At 58.8% G+C, this 18411-nt stretch overlaps 1 protein-coding gene and 1 long non-coding RNA gene across 2 annotated transcripts; one reads left to right on the forward strand and one right to left on the reverse strand.

Moving 5' to 3' along the window:
• Window positions 1–821: 821 nt before the first annotated feature.
• On the reverse strand, window positions 822–8496 carry MVD (mevalonate diphosphate decarboxylase). Its single transcript, XM_053906750.1, has 10 exons — window positions 8388–8496; window positions 5945–6015; window positions 5467–5581; window positions 4998–5144; window positions 4084–4283; window positions 3768–3842; window positions 3444–3662; window positions 3032–3147; window positions 2035–2143; window positions 822–1468 (listed from the first exon to the last, which is right to left on the reverse strand). The coding sequence occupies exons 1-10, from the start codon at window positions 8458–8460 to the stop codon at window positions 1388–1390; spliced, it is 1206 nt and encodes a 401-aa protein (XP_053762725.1). The 5' UTR covers window positions 8461–8496; the 3' UTR covers window positions 822–1387.
• A 231-nt stretch (window positions 8497–8727) lies between these two features.
• On the forward strand, window positions 8728–17263 carry LOC109245545 (uncharacterized). Its single transcript, XR_002070941.2, has 3 exons — window positions 8728–8833; window positions 16814–16899; window positions 17081–17263. It is a non-coding gene; the product is annotated as an uncharacterized LOC109245545 (long non-coding RNA).
• Window positions 17264–18411: the final 1148 nt, after the last annotated feature.

Consider the following 18411-nt stretch of genomic DNA (forward strand, 5'->3'; position numbering starts at 1 on the left):
GAAGGGTTTAAAGGCCCAGAACCTTCACCACGCCCACACAATGGATGCCCCACGAGGGAGCAAGGCCTTCTGGGACGCCAGTACCTGCTCTAGGGACGGTGGCAGGCCCAGCCCCCACTTCCTCATCCGGCCCAGGCACCCCTCTGCTCACAGCACTGACTGGAGGACAGAAGCCAAGCTTCCGAGAAAATCCGGATTGCAAGAGCCTGCCCCTTTGTCATCCCCTCCACACTGCCCCTTGAGGGTGACTTCGGCAGTGGCGGCCCCGGCCCCGGCCCTGGCCCCGGTCCCTGATGGGAGAGGGGCAGGCGTTCTCCCAGGTGCCCACCCCCTCCCAGAAGCCTGCCTGCACTACACGGACATTTTGGAAGTGGGGAAGGGTGGCATTCCTATGGTTTCATGATCCAGAGGCTCCTGGGCTGAGGAGAATCATGTCCCTAACCAGCACTGCGGCCAAAAAACCCACTTCCCGCCTTCTTTTGTGGACAGGAACTTAAAGCAAGACCCGAACCACACCCCCACGCCTGTCAGGGCTTTAAGGATTGTGTCAGCCACCGAAAGTGGGCCACAGTTGTGGCCACGTGCATGGCCAGCAGGTGACAGAGGGCAGCTTCTTCAGGTGCAAGCTGGCTCCAAGCTCTGCCCATCCTGCCCACACCCTCCAGCCTCTCAGAGCAGGGACCCCAGAGCAGTCAAGAAGGCCCCAGTCAGGAGCACTGTCTTTCTTCCCAGCAGCCCACAGGGCTCCGGGCATCGCGCTCCCACCTCGGTGCCACCCTCCCACCTCCCGCAGGAGACACACCGGTGGTCTTTTTTTTTTTTTTTTAATTTATTTTTAAAGTAAACTCTCCAGCTGCCAACATGGGCTTGAACTCACGACCCTGTGATCAAGACTCCCAGGCTCCACCACCGAGCTCGCCAGGCCCCCCCAGTGGTCATTTTACACAGAAACGTTCCATTCACACCTCGTGGCCTGCGTCTGGCAGAGGAGCTGTAGGCGGCTCTCAGGCTTCAAGTCTTCCAGAGGGTCCCTGAGGTCTGCAGAGGCGTCCTGTCCTCCGGCTCTGAGGAGGGACGCCACCTCCCCGTCATATCCGGCACGGCTGCCGTCTGGGGCGGTGGCAGCGGCCCCAGAGGGCGAGGCCAGGGAGCCCCGTGCCATCCAGCCTGCCACCCGCTGGGGGGCGTGCCCCCGACTGCCCGTGTGGCGCCAATGGTCACTCCAAGTGTCCCAATGTGGCCACAGCAAGTGGCCTGGCCTGGAGCCCGGCGGCTACCCCTCGAGCCCCCACTGAGCACAGACTCGCGGCCGCCACACCCAGCACCCCTGTCCCGGCGAAGCGGCCCTTGTCCCAGCGGTGGCTGGGGCTCGTCTTGGGGAAGGTGGTCAAGCAGCTGGCTTCGGCAGGCCGTCGGGGCCCAGGAGGTGGGCGTGAGGGTCGTCCAGCGTTTGAGGCCCGGGGCCCACCTGTCAGGTCGTGCCAACGGGAGAAGCAGGGAAGTGCAGGTCAGAAACTAACAGAGGCTAACAACCCGCGTGGGCCACTGCGGGCACCCGGTCACTGGGCCTCCGTCACCCAGACCTAGGGTGGATAGCACGTGCAAGGTGGAAGGTGGAGACCGTGGCCTCGGTGCTCAGGTCGCGGGACTCAGACTCGGGCAGATCCGAGCAGAACGCCGGCTCGGGCACTCTGAGCTGTGCCCACGTGGCGAGCCCCAAGGGTCCCCAGCACTTGTGAGTCTCCCTAAGTGTCCCCACTCAGCACTGGGGACGCCGGTGGTCCCAGCGTGTTCCCAAGTGCTCCCCTCGCTTGGCGGCGGGGGGGGGGGGGGGTCCTCAAACATCCACTTTGAGAGTAAGCGAGTGGACGGGACAAACCACGCTGTACCAAACGCTCTGAAAACAGAAAGGTGGTGTCACTGTTACCACCAGCAAGCCGGCTTCCTGCCGGGGACAGACCGGGGCCGGGGAGCCCCTTCACCTGCCGGCAGGCTGGCCGTGAGCCCTCAGTGGGCCGGGCCGCTGGGCCTCACCTGCGTGGCGATGATGTACTTGACGCCGCCGGGGGTGGGATCCACATCCAGCGCGGCCCTCAGCTCGTCTGAGAGTGAGGCAGGGCTCACGGGCAGCCCCTTCAGAAACCTGGGGAGAGACGGGCCGCACGTCCTGAGCTCCCGACGGGAGGTGCGCAGTCGGCAGACTCAACACAGGAAGAGCAGCAGTGGCTGCCGGGAGCGGGGGTGGCACGGCCGGAGGGGAGGGGACAGGTCTCCTCTGGGGACGTGCACGGGCTCGGGAACCCAACGAAGTGCATAAAGCCACCGGCCGTGCCCTTCGAGGCTGCTGACGCGGTGAGTAACGCGTGACGTGTATTTGACCTCACACACGCAGACACGCAGCCGGGCGCGCGTGCGCGAGAACCTGGCCGCGGTGGCCAGGAAGGGGGGACGAAGCTTAAGAGGGAAACACCCCGGTGCAAGTGTGAGTCCGTGGCCGTGTTCCCAGAACAGCAAAAGCCTGCAAACCACCCACGGGGTGACGAGGGCAGTGAGTTCAGAGCCTCCCACGAGGGCACCAGCTGCCTTGGGGATCGTCCTTGGTCGTGCGTTCTGTCCATCTGGCAAGGAAGTCAGTCTTCCAGCCCCACCCCACTAGAAGTCATCAGTGTTGCCCCAATTACAGTGACAGAGAAACAACCCCGCGTATTCCCCGCAGCCCTAGCAGGGCGATCTCCCTGCACGGGGAACAGGGACCGCTGGGAGAAACGCAAAGGCCCCGTGGCCACCTCGAGGCTGGGGCCCTGCCCCACGGGAGCCATCATGCTGTCCACCCGTGCCCGCGGCCCCAGGGCTGTGAGCTGTGTGAGAAGTGCCTGCGGTCACAGGGAGGTGCCCTCGGTCCCTGTAGAGATCGACGCTTGCCACGGGACCCCGTTCAGCACCACGGCCTCAGATGCCACTGTCCCCAACCTCAGCAGGAGACCCTGCTCCTCCCCCCACGGCCTCCCAAACGCGGGGGCCCCCAACTCACTTGTCTCCGTTGGACTCGGGGGGAAAGCAGTGCCTCACGGCAGCCACGAACTCAGGCACGGTGTCGTCCAGGGTAAAGACCACGGCGTTGGGGCCCGCGTCAAACGTGTACGCCACCTGGAACCCGCGTGGTCGGCGTGAGTGTCCGCGGAGAGGCCGGCCCGGCTCACACCTGTCACCCGCCACGGACACCCGTGGCCGCCCGCCAACTCAGGACCAGCCGGGAGGCGGCGGAGGCCGCGGCCCCTCGGCAGCCACGCACCCGGCGCAGCGGTCACGAAAGCAAGCGCCCGCGGGCAGCGGCGTCAAGCGGGCGCCGGGAAGCCTGGTGGCGGGCAGGCCCGTGCTGGGCCACGGCCTCGGGAACCCGGCGCAGGACTTCCGCCCCCAGCTGCCCCCCGGCCCCCGCTAGCCTTGGTCTGCCCGTGGTGGGCGTTGAAGCAGTGCACGAGGCGGACGATGCGTCTGGAGATGTCGCTGAGGTAGGAGATGGGCGGGAAGGTGTCCAGGCAGGTGGCGTGGAACTGGTTGCTGTCCTTCATGGTCAGCCGGCCGAAACCCTGGAAGTCCCGCTCCCGGACACAGTGGGTCATCTCCGCCATGCGCCCCGGCACCACCGCCTCGGCCCGGAACTGCGAGGCGCGGGAGATTTCGCTGAGCGGAGCACAGCGGCCCGGCCCCGAGGGACGCGGGACGCGCCCCGGGCGGCCGCCCGCCCCCACCCACCCCAGCCTCACCCTCAGCAGGGGGCTGGTCTCCACGCTGGTCCGCATGCCCGCCGTGCTGCCCATCAGCTTGCGGTCCGCGCTCACCTGCACCGAGACAGACGGCCTGGACCCCGGCCTGCGGCCCCCAGCCCGGAACACGCGTCCCGTCCCGTCCCGTCCCGCCCCCCCGGGCTCGTGTGGGAAGCGGGACAGCGGTGCCCCCGACCACAGAGGTCGCCCGCCCGGGCGGAGACGGCGCGGTCCCGGGAGCGGCAGCCCGGCAGCTGCAGGGAGCCACGGGACGCTTCCACCTCCCGAGGCAGCCGCCCCTCCCAGCCTCACTCACCACAAGTATGAGGACTCGGAGTTCGGGCCAGTGTGACTCAGGGGCCACCTGCCGGGCGACGCTGTCCTTCCCGTCGGCCCGCTCCCCCATCTGCCACTCCACGAAGCCGCCGTACAGGCTCCGACAGGCGCTGCCCGAGCCCCGGCGGGCCACTTCCGAGAGGTCGCTGTCAACCCCGTAGACCCGGGCCAGGGCGTAGGCTGCAGGCACAGGGTACGGGACACAGGGTGCTCAGATGGGCAGGCCGGGGGTGGGGGGGAGCCTTTGAAAACCACGGGGAGCAGAGACCGAGGCAGAGGGACCCGGACAGGGGCGTCAGCGAGACAGCTGGCAGGGCCGGAGTGGGGCTGGGTCTGGCCGGGGGGGGGCGCCGACGGCAGGACACAGAGCTGGGGGCAAGCTCTCTGCCCCCGGCCCCGGGTGCCCTCCCGGCCCCGCTAGGCACCGAGGGCGGCTCAAGCAGAGCACACGAGCTGGCTGGGCAAGTAAGCGTCACCCCCGGCGTTCCTTCTAGGTCAGAAATTGTGAGCCCACCGCCTGCCGCTGCGGTGCCCGGCTTGGCGCGGGTGGGGAGGGCGTCCCGGAGAGTGAGCCGGCACGGGGGGAGCAGGGCAGGGGTCTGGACGGAAGGAGGCAGACGGGTTCCCAGTGGGCCTGTCGGAGCACCTGGGGCCAGCTACCTCTCTTGGGATTCTGTCGGGTAAGCGGAGATACTGGCCTTCTCTTAGGCTTGAGCCCGTTTGGGATGGGTTTCTGTCAGGTACAACCCGGAAGGGCCTGTACACAGAGCCCTAGGAGGCTGTATCGTTCGGACGTGTGGCAGGGACTCCCCGTAAGCTGCGAGAATGTGACAGCATTCACAGCACGCACAGCACAGCACCCTACAGGCCCTCGGTCTCCCCGCGGGCACCCACCTAGGCAGGCATAACCAGCCGCGGAGGAGGCCAGGCCCGCGGCCGTGGGGAAGTTGTTCACCGATGCGACGTGAACCTTGTAGCTGAGGCTGAGGGGCGGCGGGTCCTCGTCGCCGGTGCTCCTCCGCTTCCGGGCCAGGCGGCGGACTGAAGGCGGAGGGGACACGGCCACTGGGCAGGTGGCCCCGACCTGCTCCTGGCATCTCACCCGCCGTGAGTCAGGAAGAGGGAGCGGCACAGCCGAAAGCCGGCCTCTGCCCCCAGCTTCTCCTGCAGACGCCCTTCTCGGGGAGGGAAGGTCCCGGCCCCCGCCCCGGCCCCGGCCGTGCTCACAGGCAGCCCCCTCCCCCAGGGGGCCTGCGAAGCCAGCAGCACCCTCTGTGCACTCAGACCCTACAGACAGAAGGGGCAGAGGGGAAGGAAGGGCTCGGCCCAGTGTCGCACACGTCCCCCGCGGGATCCCACTCACTCTCCCTGAGGCAGGCCTGGAGGCGTGGCTGCCCCACATCTTCCTCCCGGCCATTCAGCCAAATCCGGTCCTCGGTGAAATCCTTGCTGATGGCGGCCGTGGTGGTGGTTTTTAACTGGGAGAGAAAACACAGAGACCACCGCAGGGACGGGTGAGGGCTCAGTGCGCCTTTCCACTGGGGATGGCCCTTCGGGGTCTCCCGCTCAGGAGCAGGGACGGCCTTGCTGGAGAACTGGGCCGTTGAGGCCAAGGCAGGCCAGGCGGGCAGTGAGGAGGCCCCAAGCCAGGTGGCAGGCTTGGCACCAGGCCTGGACTCCGGAGGAGAGCTGGGAGCAGGGGCCTGTGCGCAAAGAGCAGTCCTAACAGGGGGCCGGGGAACTGTTCAGCGGCCAGGAATTTATTGCTACAGTTGTTAAACAAAAGTTCAACCAAAGCGAGGTAAACGTTTACGTTGCGTTCAGTGCCCATCCGTACTAACCTGGTCTTGGTGCAAGGTGACGCTCAGAGAGGAGTTGATGGGCAGGACCAGGTCCTCATCGCGCTTCCCCCCTGGAACAGACAACCCAAGGCCGGGCCGGTCCATTGCCCAGCCCTGCAAACCATCACGCTGCCCTCGCTCCTCCCCACCAGTGCTCCCCAGTTACCCTGGCTGCCAGCCCGCTCTCTCCCCTCCGCCCAGAGCCTGCTGGCTCACTGCACAGTGTTAAGTCCTCTTCCTCCTGTGCCGTCGCCGTCAGGAAGTCCTCCCGGATTTCTCCCCACTTCACCAGGCTCCCAGTCCCAGAGCAGAGCTGGAGGCCGGTCCATCCCCTGCTTCATTGCTTGTTTTCTCTTCCTTCATTCATTGAGCAAACTACCTCGGAGTGGCCTTCCAGGCCCCGAGCACTCTGGGTAAGGCTCTCGCCTCCCAAACAAGGAGAGCCCTGGTTCCAGTCTCCGCTGTTGCTCCCCGGAGACACTCAGACCGGCCCCCTCCCCCCGCCCTGGCTCGGCAAAGGGAGCTTCCCACGAGTGGACGGCGGCAGGGCTCTCTGTTAAGCACCCACGTCGCGCTGCACTTGTGAGGGGCCTCGGGACAGCGGACGGTTACCGGAGGTGCTAACGACAAGCCCTGGCAGGGGCTCCCGGAGCGCCCAGAAAGCGCCCACTTCAATTCACCCAACGGACTTGACGAAGGCGCGAGAGCCGTTGCCAAGAGAGAAGCGGCCTTTCCAGCAAATGCCGCCGGAACGAGTGCACATCCACAGCCCAAAGCGCGGACCCAAGTTTCACACCTTATACAAGAAAGCAACTCAAAACGGAGACTTGAACTTCAAATGGAAAACTATAAAACTTTCAGAAGATCTTCAGGTTGGAGGGCCAAGTAGGTGAGTCTCAGACTTGACCCCAAACGCGTGAGCTTCACCCAGATTTTGAACGCTACGGCTCTTCGAAAGACCCCGTTAGGACGATCGAAAGATAAGCCACAGATGGCGGAAAACATCTGCGAACATCCGACGAAGGATTAGGACGCAGAGGACACAGCAAACTCCCAAAACTCGACGGTAAAAAAGTACACAATCCAATTAGGACACGGACATAAGACGCGGGCAAGTGTTTCACCAAAGAGGACGCACAGGTTACAAACAGCACGGGAAACGGTGGACGGTGTCACTGGCCGGTAGAAAATCATGGAGTCAACCCACAGTCAGAGGTCACCCACCGATCAGAATGGCCGAAGTAAAAGCCAGTGACGACACCAGCGGCCAGAAAGCTGCGTCGCCCACGCGTCGCGGGTGGGAACAAAGTGGCAGCCACACGTCAAGTTCAACGGTTTCCTTACACAACTGAAATACGACTCCTCTACGGCCCAGCAGTGACACTCCTGGACATTCATCCCCAAAGAATGAAAACCTGTGTTCACACGGCTACTGCACGCGAACTTTAGAGCAGCTTTCTCCACAATACGCTGGGACAGCAACCTTTCAAAGGGTGTCTGGCTAAGCAGAGCGTGGGTGTCCCCGCCGGGGGACAGGACTCCGCGCTAAGGGAGCAAGTAACGACCCAAGCCAGCGCCCCGGTGAATCTCCAAATCACGGCGAGTGACGAGAGCCACTCCCAAGGCTCCACATGAAAGGAACCCGTGGACTGAGCAGTCTTGAGAACATGACGGACTTGGAGAGCAGGCTCCAGGTGGCCGGGTTCCAGGACTGTGGGAGCCAAGCCCCAGGGGTGGGTGTCCCGGTGGACACTGTCCCCCGCCCCCGCCGTGGTAAAACCTCCTGTGGACCCTGTTCCTCGTCCCTCCACCTGGCGGGGGGATGTCCCCAGCGGACCCTGTCCCCCATCCTGCCCCCCGGGGGAGTGGACGCCCCCACTGCCTTGGACCCTGTCTCCCGTCCTGCTCCGGGGGGTGGACGTCCCTCGTGGACCCTGTCCCCTGTTCCTTCACCTGGAGGTGGACCTCCCGCGTGGACCTGTTACCCGTCCGGCCCCCCGGGGAGTGGACATCCCTCGTGGACCCTGTCCCCCTGTCCATCTCGGGGGTGGACATCCCCCGTGGACCCTGCCCCCCCCCCGTCCAGCCCCGGGGGACGGATGTCCCCTGTGGACCCTGTCCCCATCCTGTCCCCCGGGGGATGAACCACCCCCCCCCCCCCGTGGACCCTGTCCCCCGTCCCGGAGGTGGGCCTCCCTTGTGCACCCTGTCCCCCATCTCGCCCCCCCCCGGGGGGTGTGAACCCCCCACGTGGGCCCTGTCCCTCGTCCCTTCTTCACGCGGGGGTGGACGTCCCTCGTGGACCCTATCTCCCATCCCAGAGGTGGACGTCTCCCGTGGATCCTGTCCCCCGTCCCTCCATCCAGGGGTGGACCTCCCGCGTAGACCCTGTCCCCCGTCCGGGCCCCGTAGACCGTGTCCCGCGCCCCGGCCAGGCACTCACAGTACTTGATGACCGCGATGTTGACCGGCGCGGTGCAGGTCACGACCACCAGGGGCTTCTCCTCGGAGGCCATGGCCCAGAAACACTGCGAGCTGAGCCTGCAGCCGGCCAGGCCGGCACCTCACCTGCCCCGCGATTCGCCGGCGGGGAAGCTGTCCTCGCTCCGTCCAATCAGCGGTGGGCCCGGCCACCGCTCCACTTCTCAGCCAATGAGCGGGATCGGACGATGGCCTGCTGACTCTGGGTCCGCCCCCGTGGGCTGGCGGACACGCACCTCCTTTGCGCAGGCGCAAGGATCAACCCAGATGCGGTGGACTCAGACGCCGAGTCTCCGTAGGCGCTGGGACTGCGCAGGCGCAGGGGTCTGCGCAGGCGCGTGGCGTCGGACTTCTCTAGAGCGGGCTTGGACTCCAGCTGAACCCGGAAAGTTCCCGCGGGCGGACGCGGTAGGGGACCGCGCCCTGAGGGACTGTCCGCCCAGGCTGGGCTCAGGGGGTCCGGGGGCTCAGGCGCCTCAGTAGCTCCAGACGAAAGACGAGGTGACGGCGTCAGGGGTGCCGCCGGGGCTGAAGGGCAAGCCCCGGGGTCCCCCGCGCCCCGGGACAGGTCCTCCCCACGCCCTGCTCCCAGGACAGATCCTCCCCGCCCAGGGTCCCCAGCGCCACGGGACAGGTCCTCCCCACGCCTCGTCCCCCGAGGTCCCCGAGTTCTGGCGTCCCCATGGGACGCACCCCCCACCTCCGGTACTCGCCAGAGCCCCTGGGCTGGGGGGCGCTAAGGGATGAATTGCTTCAGAGCTAGGCTCCTTCAAACCTCTCCTTTTTCTGAGCTCCAGATAAGCAGGGGTCCTTTTTTCACCGTGAAGGCGGATTGTCAGATCTCTGCACAGGGACTTTTCTATTGTAAAATATTCATAACGTAACACTTAGCGTTGTAACCATTCCCAGTTGTGCGGTCCTGTGGCATTAAATACATTCCCGCTTTACAGCCATCACCACCATACAACAGCAGAACTTTATCCTAAACTGAAAGTCCAGCCGTTAAACACTAACTCCCAGTTTCCCTCTTCCCTTTCTAAATGTTTAGTTAAAAATTTTTTTTTAATGTTTTATTTATCTTTGAGAGAGAGACAGAGTGCGAGTGGGTTGGGGCAGAGAGAGAGGGAGGCGCAGAATCTGAAGCAGGCTCCAGACTCCGAGCTGTCAGCACAGAGCCCGACGCGGGGCTCGGACTCACGGATCGTGAGATCATGACCTGAGCTGAAGTGAGAAGCTTAACGGACTGAGCCACCCAGGCGCCCCCAATAAATGTTCATTTTTACCTTTAAAATGGCCCATTCTTCAGTCGAGTTTGAGTACGTGCTGTGAACTGTCCCACCCCCGGCCAGCCACCCGGCTCTCTTCCCAGAAGGGTTAGTGTGACCCCGTGCTTGAGTGTCTGTCTGGGAACAGTTTCTGTGTGATGATACGCAGGGACCTTTTTCCACTTAGATGCTTCATGGAGATCATTCCAATTCCGAACAAAAGTGCTCCCCGGCTCTGCTGTCCACATGTGCCTTAATCTTCCCAGCCCGCCCCATGTGGGTGCACAATTAGGTTGTTACCAATTTTTTTTTTTATATAGTATAAGCTGTTTTTTGTGTGAGTGTTACTATTCGTGTAGGAGGAATTTCAGGAATTGTAATCACCCGGCCAAGTAGAGCGTGTCAGGTATAGGTAGCTGTTGGCAAGTTCCCGGGAGGAAGTTGAATGGGTTGTTGAAGGCTGGTCCCCAAAGCGTGGGAGCGTGCACACCCTCTCCACGCAGCCCATGGGTCTTAAGGTGAAAAACCGAATCTTACTGCTGTTTGCATTTGTATTTCAGATGGCTGGTTTTTTGAGTTTTTCTTGCAATCATGTTGCCATTTCATGCAAAACGGCTGAAACTTGTTTTGAAAGATTGGTGGTAGCTTGTTCCTGGCAACCGTCATAGCATATTCTCTGAAGAGAGGGTGCCTGTGAGTCTCGGTGACTTCTGTTCGCCAAGGCAGTGGTGGAGAGGGCAGCACCGACATTTGTTAAGTCTACAGAGTGAACCGCCTTCCCCAAATTCATCGGTGGAACCCAGCCCCCAGCGTGATGCTGTCGGGAGGCCATGAGGTCAGGAGGGCGGAGCCTCGTGATGGGATTGGAGCCCTTGCCCCTTGCGCCCCGCGGGGACACAGCAAGAAGATGGCCGTCTGTGCCCTGGTCATGGAGCTCCAGCGTCCAGGACTGTGAGAAACCAGGGGGTGTTTGTAAGCCCCCCAGCCTGTGGTGGTTTCGTCCTAGCAGCCTGGATGAACTAAGATAGTACTGTATATACATGATTTTAAAAGTCAGTTACCAGACCACTTCTCCACTTACCCACCTCCAGGTTTGGCTCATCAAAGGCAACCACTTTCAAATCTTTATTTCCCTCCATATTTCTTTTTTTAATATATAATTTTATTTATTTATTTTAGAGAGAGCGTGAATCAGGGAGAGGGCCAGAGGGCAAGAGAGAGAATCCCAAGCAGGCCCCACACTCAGCAAGGAGCCCAACGCAGGGCTCAATCTCACCACCCAGGGATCATGACCTGAGCAGAAATCAAGAGTTGGATGCTCAGGGCGCCTGGATGGCTCAGTCGGTTGAGCGTCCGACTTCAGCTCAGATCGTGATCTCATGGTTTGTGGGTTCGAGCCCTGTGTCGGGCTCTGTGCTGACAGCTCAGAGCCTGGAGCCTGCTTCGGATTCTGTGTCTCCCTCTCTCTCTGCCCCTCCCCCGTTTGTGCTCTGTCTCAAAAATAAACATTAAGAAAAATTTTTTTAAGTGAGATACTCAACTGAGCCACCCAGGCGCCCCTGTTTTCTTCCGTATTTCTAAACAACCTGCTTATATTCTTTCTTTCGTGATTTCTTTCTTTTTGTTAAGTTTATTTATTTTGAGACAGAGAGGAGGGGAGGGACAGAGAGAGAGAATCCCAAGCAGTCTCTGCAGTGACAGTGCAGAGCCCAATGAAGGGCTCGATCCCAGGAGCCATGAGGTCACAACCTGAGCCAAAATCTAGTGGGATGCTCAACTGACCGAGCCACCCAGGTGCCCCTCTTTCTTTTTCTGATTTTTTGTTATTCTTTTTTTTTTCAGTTTTAGAATCTATTGATTGCCAGTGAGTAGAAATAAGGGATTCTCTTCCCACCACATCCCTTCCTCCCCCGTGCTCCCTGTGTCAAATGGGTCTTCCTGTGCTTTTGTTACCGTGATTATGTAACCCATACTCTGTTCAGCCGTGTAGGCACAAACGTCTGACGGCGTGCTCGTGGGCCAAGGCCCCTTTATGTAACGGAGAGCCTTGAATGAACAACGCCCGTACACAGGCTGGATGCACATCCACACCAGCACCTTCAGCCCAGGACCCACCCACATGTATGAAATTAACTCATCGTAGGGCCTCTTGGGCAAATGAGTGAAATAAATGCTTTTCTCCTACTCTCAGGTTTTGTCATGTAAGTTGTGGGGTTAATGCCTATTGGGTCGCACAGAGGATGGTAAACCAGAAGTCACATTATTCTGATTTTCTGATTTGTTCCATTCAAGCGTTTCAAAGATGTGTGTGCAGAACAGGGAGCGAAGCTTGACATCTCAAGGCTCACTAGCAGGGGTGAAGAGTAGGGGTCCCTCCTGCAAGCCGGAAGCATCTTCCACGATGGTCCTCAGGTTTCCTCTTTTGTTTTAAAGCATTGTTTAAAAATTGTGCTAAAACATACATAACAAAAGTTTACCACCTTCACCACTTTTTGGTCAGCGCAGGGATGTTAGGTTCATTCGCTCTGGAAGCACACGTCACCACCGCCTGCCGTTCACCGAACTCTGCCACCTTCCCCAGCCGGGGCTCTGTCCCCACGAAGCCAACTCCCCGGCCCGGCCCGAGCCCCCGCACCGCCCATCCGGCTTCTGTCTCCACGGATCCCACTCTTCGGGGGACCTCGTATGCGTGGGACCCTCGGAGTGTCCTGTTGTCACCGGCTCCCTGCACTTGGCAGGGTGTCCTCCGGGTCCATCCGTGTTGTACCAGCTGCCACTACTTCCTTCCCGTCTTAAGCTTCAATAACACCCCCTCGCGTGGACGGCCCACACGGTTTCGTGGATTCATCCACCGAGGGACACCTCGCTGGCTTCCACCTCTCGGCTGTTGTGAGGGATGCTGCCGTGCGCACAGGTGCACACGTACCTGTTCGTGTCCTTTTAGTTCTTTTGGGCGTCTGCTCCCCGGATGGAGTTGCTGGGTCACGTGGTAAGGCCATTGCTGAGTCTTTGAGGAACCGCCGTGCTGTTTCCCACGGCAGCTGCACCTGTCACACCCCCGCTGACCGTGCACAGGGTCCCCGTTTCTCCACGTCCTCGCCAACACTTACTAACTCATCTTTGTTATTTATTTACGTATTTATATTAAAAGGGAATATTTATTTTTTAATTTAAATCCAAGTTCGTGGGGTGCCTGGGTGGCTCAGTCGGTTGAGTGTCCGACTTCAGGTCGTGATCCCTCGGTTCAGGGTTCGAGCCGTATGTCAGGCTCTGTGCTGACAGCTCAGAGCCTGGAGCCTGCTTCGGATTCTGTGTCTCCCCCTCTCTCTGCCCTCCCCCATTCTCACTTTGTCTGTCTGTCTGTCTCTGTCTCTCTCAGAAATAAACATTAAAAACAAACAACCAAGTTAGTTAACACAGAGTGTAATAGTTTCAGGAGTAGAATTTAGTGATTCGTCGCTTACATGCAACACCCGATGCTCACCCCAACAAGTGTCCTCCTTAATGCGTCTCACCCTTTACCCATCCCCCCACCCACAACCCCTCCAGCAGCCCTCATTTCTCTGTATTTAAGAGTCTCCTAGGGTTTGCCTCCCTCTCTGTTTTTATCTTATTTTTGCTTTCCTTACCTTATGTGCCTCTGTTTTGTTTCTTAAATTCCACAGATGAGTGAAATCATACGATATTAGTCTTTCTCTGACTTATTTTGCTTAGCATAATACCCTCCAGTTCCATCCACGTAGGCGCAAATGGCAAGATGTCATTCTTTTTCATCGCCAACTAATATTCCCTTGTATGTATATACCACATCTTTATCCATTCATCCATCAATGGACATTTGGGCTCTTTCCATACTTTGGCTATTGTTGAAACTGCTGCTACAAACATGGGGTGCGTGTGTCCCTTCGAAACAGCACACCTGTATCCCGTGGATAAATGCCTAGTAGTGCAATTGCTGGGTCGTAGGGTCGTTCTATTTTTAGTTTTTTGAGGAACCTCCATACTGTTTTCAAGAGCGGCTGCACCAGCTTGCATTCCCACCAACAATGCGAAAGAGTTCCTCTTTCGCCGCATCCTCGCCAACATCCGTTGTTGCCTGAGTTGTTAATGTGAGCCGTTCTGACAGGGGTGAGGGGATATCTCATTGTGGTTTTGATTTGCATTTCCCTGATGATGAGTGAAGTTGAGCATTTTTTCATGTGTCGGTTGGCCATCTGGATGTCTTTCTTGGAAAAGTGTCTATTCATGTCTTTGCCCATTTCTTCACTGGATTGTTTGTTTTTTGGGTGTTGAGCTTGATCAGTTCTTTGTAGATTTTGGATACTAACCCTTTATCTGATGTGTCGTTTGCAAATATCTTCTCCCATTCCGTCGGTTGCCTTTTAGTTTTGCTGATTGTTTCCTTCGCTGTGCAGAAGCTTTTTATTTTGATGAGGTCCCAGTAGTTCATTTCTGCTTTTGTTTCCCTTGCCTCCGGAGGCGTGTTGAGTAAGAAGTTGCTTCAGGCAAGGCCAAAGAGGTTTTTGCCTGTTTTCTTCTCGAGGATTGTGATGGCTTCCTGTCTTACATTGAGGTCTTTCGTCCATTTTGAGTTTATTTTTGTGTAAGAAAGTCGTCCAGGTTCATTCTTCTGCCTGTCGCCGTCCAGTTTTCCCAGCACCGTTTGCTGAAGAGACTGTCTTTATTCCATGGGTGCTCTTTCCTGCTTCGTCAAAGATTAATTGGCCATACGTTTGTGGGTCCATTCCTGGGTTCTCTATTCTGCTCCGTTGATCTGAGTGTCTGTGTTTGTGCCAGTACCGTACTGCCTTGCTGATTACAGCTTTGTAATACAGCTTGAAGTCCAGGATTGGGATGCCTCCTGCTTTCGTTTTCTTTTTCAAGTTCGCTTTGGCTATTCGGGGTCTTTTCTGGTTCCATACACGTTTTAGGATTGTCTGTTCCGCTCCGGGAAGAGTGCTGGTGTTGTTTTGATCGGGATCGCCTTCATCTTTCTCTTAATAACAACCCACCCTGATGGGTGTGAAGTTCCAGGTCTCCCTTTAAGATAAGCTCCCAATGCTGATGAGAGTGAGTGCAGGGTGGTGTTCCTCTAGTGTTAGTGTGCACGTGATTCCTCCAGGGAAGCGTGTGGGAATTCTGATTGGGGAGATCTGGGGCGGGACCTGATAGTCTGCGTTTCTAGCAGGCACCAGGCATGCCGATGGCGGAAGCTGCTGGCCGAGGGCCATGCCGTGAGTGGCAAAGATGGGTGGGGGGAAGCAGGTGGGCTCGGGGTGAAGCAGACCTGGATGTAGCCGCAGCCACCCCAGCCTCCTCCTCTGTGAACTGAGAGCCCTGCTCTCTACTGGAAGTGCCAAGTGCAGGGCTCAGACGCCAGCACAGAAGAAATGACAGCCTTCCTCAGCAGCTGCTGCTTGGCCCATCCCTGAAGCAGAAGGAGGAGGGGGGTCCCCCTGTGCTGTCATCAGGCACGTAGACGAGATGGGGGCATAGGGACCACGGGTCACCTCCAGGCCGCAGGCTCCGGAGCCCGACCTTCCTCCAGCCATTGGTGCCTCGGAGTTTCGGGAGAGCAAGAAGGGCCTCGCTGCTCGGTCAGTGAACACCGATCACGGGCCCGCCCGGTGTCACGATGGTGTGCAAAGTGCGGGTGCGGGAGTGCGGTGAGCTGAAGCAGGCGACGACGTCCTGGCACGGGAAGGGGGGCCTTGCCTCAGGGCTGTCACACTGCTGCCTCTCCCCCCTGCCCAGTGACCAGAGGGGACCAGAGCTCAGTGTTCCCGGGTCTCCCGCACAGTGATCCTCGGAGCCTTCGGCTGCCCAGCTCGTCCACCTCTGGCCACGTGGCCCCAGCCTGCGTGTCAGGGACTAAGTTCTTCTGTGAATTATTTCACTTATGCTCACGAGAGACCGTTGTCTTAAGCTGCCAAGGCAGCTCGGTGGGGCATGCTCGGTGTCCTTCAGTTACCCTGGGAACCGGCCCAGCCTCACCAGGCTTTCCCATCTGGAGAGAATGATCTGAGGCCGATGGCCCAGAGCTGGGGGGTGCTTCCCGGCCCGGGACCTTTGGGAGCTGCCTGCTGAGGGGAGGGAGAGCTGGACCACACCCCGTAATCACTGCTGGGGGACACTGCCCGTCCCCTCCTGATGTCTCTTTCTTCTCCCAGGGCCACTGTTTCTTTGTAAAGTTTTTCCGTTTGTTAAGAAATGTTTGATGCACATAAATTATGAACACAGATCATACAGTCATTTGAAGCATCAGAATATGGCCCCGCAGCCACCACCACTCACTTGACACTAACCAGTCCTCTGACCACCGTCCCTCCTGGGTCTGCTCACCAGAATGCCAGTTGGTGGGTGGGCTGTGCTGTTCCTGTGTCCCTATCGCTGGTGGCCCTGCTGTCCCTGTGTCCCTATCGCTGGTGGCCCTGTCATCGGTGGCCCAGTCCCTGTGGCCCTGCTGTCCTTGTGGCCCTGTCCCTGTGACACTGTCCCTATGGCCCCGCTATCCCTGTGGCCCTGTCTCTGTGGCCCTGCTGTCTCTGTGGCCTGGTCCCTTTGGCCCCCTCCCTGTGGTCCTATCCTGTGACCCGGTCCCTGTGGCCCTGCTGTCCCTGTGGCCCTCTCCCTGTAGTCCTGTCCTGTGGCCCAGTCCCTGTGATCCTGTCCCTGTGGTCCTGTCCCTGTGGCCCAGTCCCTGTGGACATGCTGTCCCTGTGGCCCTGTCATCTGGCCCGGTCCCTGTGGCCCTGTCCCTGTGATCCTGTCCCTGTGGTCCTCTCCCTGTGGTCCTGTCCTATGGCCTGGTCCCTGTGGCCGTGCTGTCCCTGTGGTTCTGTCCCTGTGGCCCTCTCCCTGTAGTCCTGTCCTGTGGCCCTGTCCCTGTGTCCTGGTCCCTGTGGCCCTGTCCCTGTGGCCCGGTCCGTGTGGCCCTTTTGTCCCTGTGGCCCTGTCATATGGCCCGGTCCCTGTGGCCCTGTCCCAGTGATCCTGTCCCTGTGGCCCTGCTGTCCCTGTGGTCCTGTCCCTGTGGCCCGGTCCCTGTGGTGCTGTGGTCTTCTGAGCCTTGCTGTTTGCACACACGCTTCCGTCTCTAAGGACTGCACTGTCTACTTTGCAGGACAGATTCAGTGTCACGGATCCAGCACCAACTTGGCTGGAGCTGAGCATCTGAAACCGCCAAGTACCTGCTGACATCCCAGGAAGGTGAGAGGGTAGCAGGGTTGGGGGCACAAACGGGAAAAGAAGCGTTTGAAGGGTGGGCGTGCTCCAGACCGGCAGAGAAAGGGGCTTGGGCCACACTTGGCTTAAGGACTGGTACAGGGGTGCCCCGGCCTCCACACTTTCACACCTTCCAAAGTTACCCTTTCATTCCGTCCCCACTCAGGAAGTAGCTGTGTGACCTTCTCATCATCACAAAACAGAGGCTCTACAGCCATTGGATCTTCTTCTAAGTTGTCAGGGGAGGCAGGAGGTGACCCCATCCTCAGGAGATTGACAGCCTACCTGTGGAGATGAGGTAACTCCTAACGAGTAAACAGCGACACAGCAGAGACAGTGGCGTGCTGCCGGAGATCCCGCAGACCTGGAGAGAGGTCTGGCTTTCGGTCTGGAGATGACATGGTTGTAACTGTATCTTGAGCAAAGATATTTGGTGACGTGGATGGATTGGAGCAGGGAGACGCCTCAGGTTATCGTGGTAGTCTGTGAGCACTGTTGTCTGTTGAGCCTGCACGGTGGTAGTTTGTGACGTCCGTCGTCCGTAGTCTGTCATAGTCGATACCGTCTGTCGTCTGTACGCTAAGCTAGTCCGTACTGTCTGATGTCCACAGACTATGATACTCCGTACCGTCTGTCGTCTATGGAGTGCGATAGTGTGTACTGTCTGCCATCTACGGATACGATAGTCCATACTGACTGTCATCTATAGACTATGAGAGTCCGTAGCATCTGTGAAATATAGAGCGTGATGGTCCACGCCATCCGTCATCTATAAAGTATGGTAATCTGTACGTCCGTAGAGTACGATAGTCCATATAATCTGTCATCTACAGAGTACAATGGTCTATATCGTGTGTCATCCATGGAGTTTGATAGTCCATACTGTCTGTCATCTATAGAGTCTCAAAGTCGGTACCATCCGTCATGTATAGAGTAGAATAGTCCGTACCACCTGTCGTCTATAGAGTATCATAGTCTGTACCGTGTGTCATCTATAGACCATGATAGTCTCTAGCATCTGTCATCTGTAGAGTCTGATAGTCTATTCCATCTGTCATCTGTAGAGTATGTGAGTCCACACCGTCTGTCATCTCCAGAGTGATAGTCCATACAGTCTGTCGTCTGTAGACCATGAGAGTCTATACTGTCTGTCATCTGTGGACTATGACAATATACACCATCTGTCACGTGTAGAGTCTGACAGTCTATACCATGTTCATCTAGGGAGTATGATATTCCATACCCTCTGTCAGCTACAGACTATGACAGTCCGTACTATCTGTCACATACTGAACGTGATGGCTCGTATCATCCGTGGACGCGGATAGTCTGCGTCGTCTACTATCTGGAGACGTGATCGTCTGTATCCTCTCTAGACTGATAATCTGTATCATCTGTCATTTATTGGCAAACTGTGATGGTCTGTGTCATCAGATTGTGGACTGTGATATAGCGCGTCATCTGTCCTCTGTAGACTGATGTTGTAGCATCTGTAGA

The sequence above is a fragment of the Panthera pardus genome, unplaced genomic scaffold (assembly GCF_024362965.1).
Source record: "Panthera pardus isolate Hobbes unplaced genomic scaffold, ASM2436296v1 HiC_scaffold_19, whole genome shotgun sequence".
Lineage (NCBI taxonomy): Eukaryota > Metazoa > Chordata > Mammalia > Carnivora > Felidae > Panthera > Panthera pardus.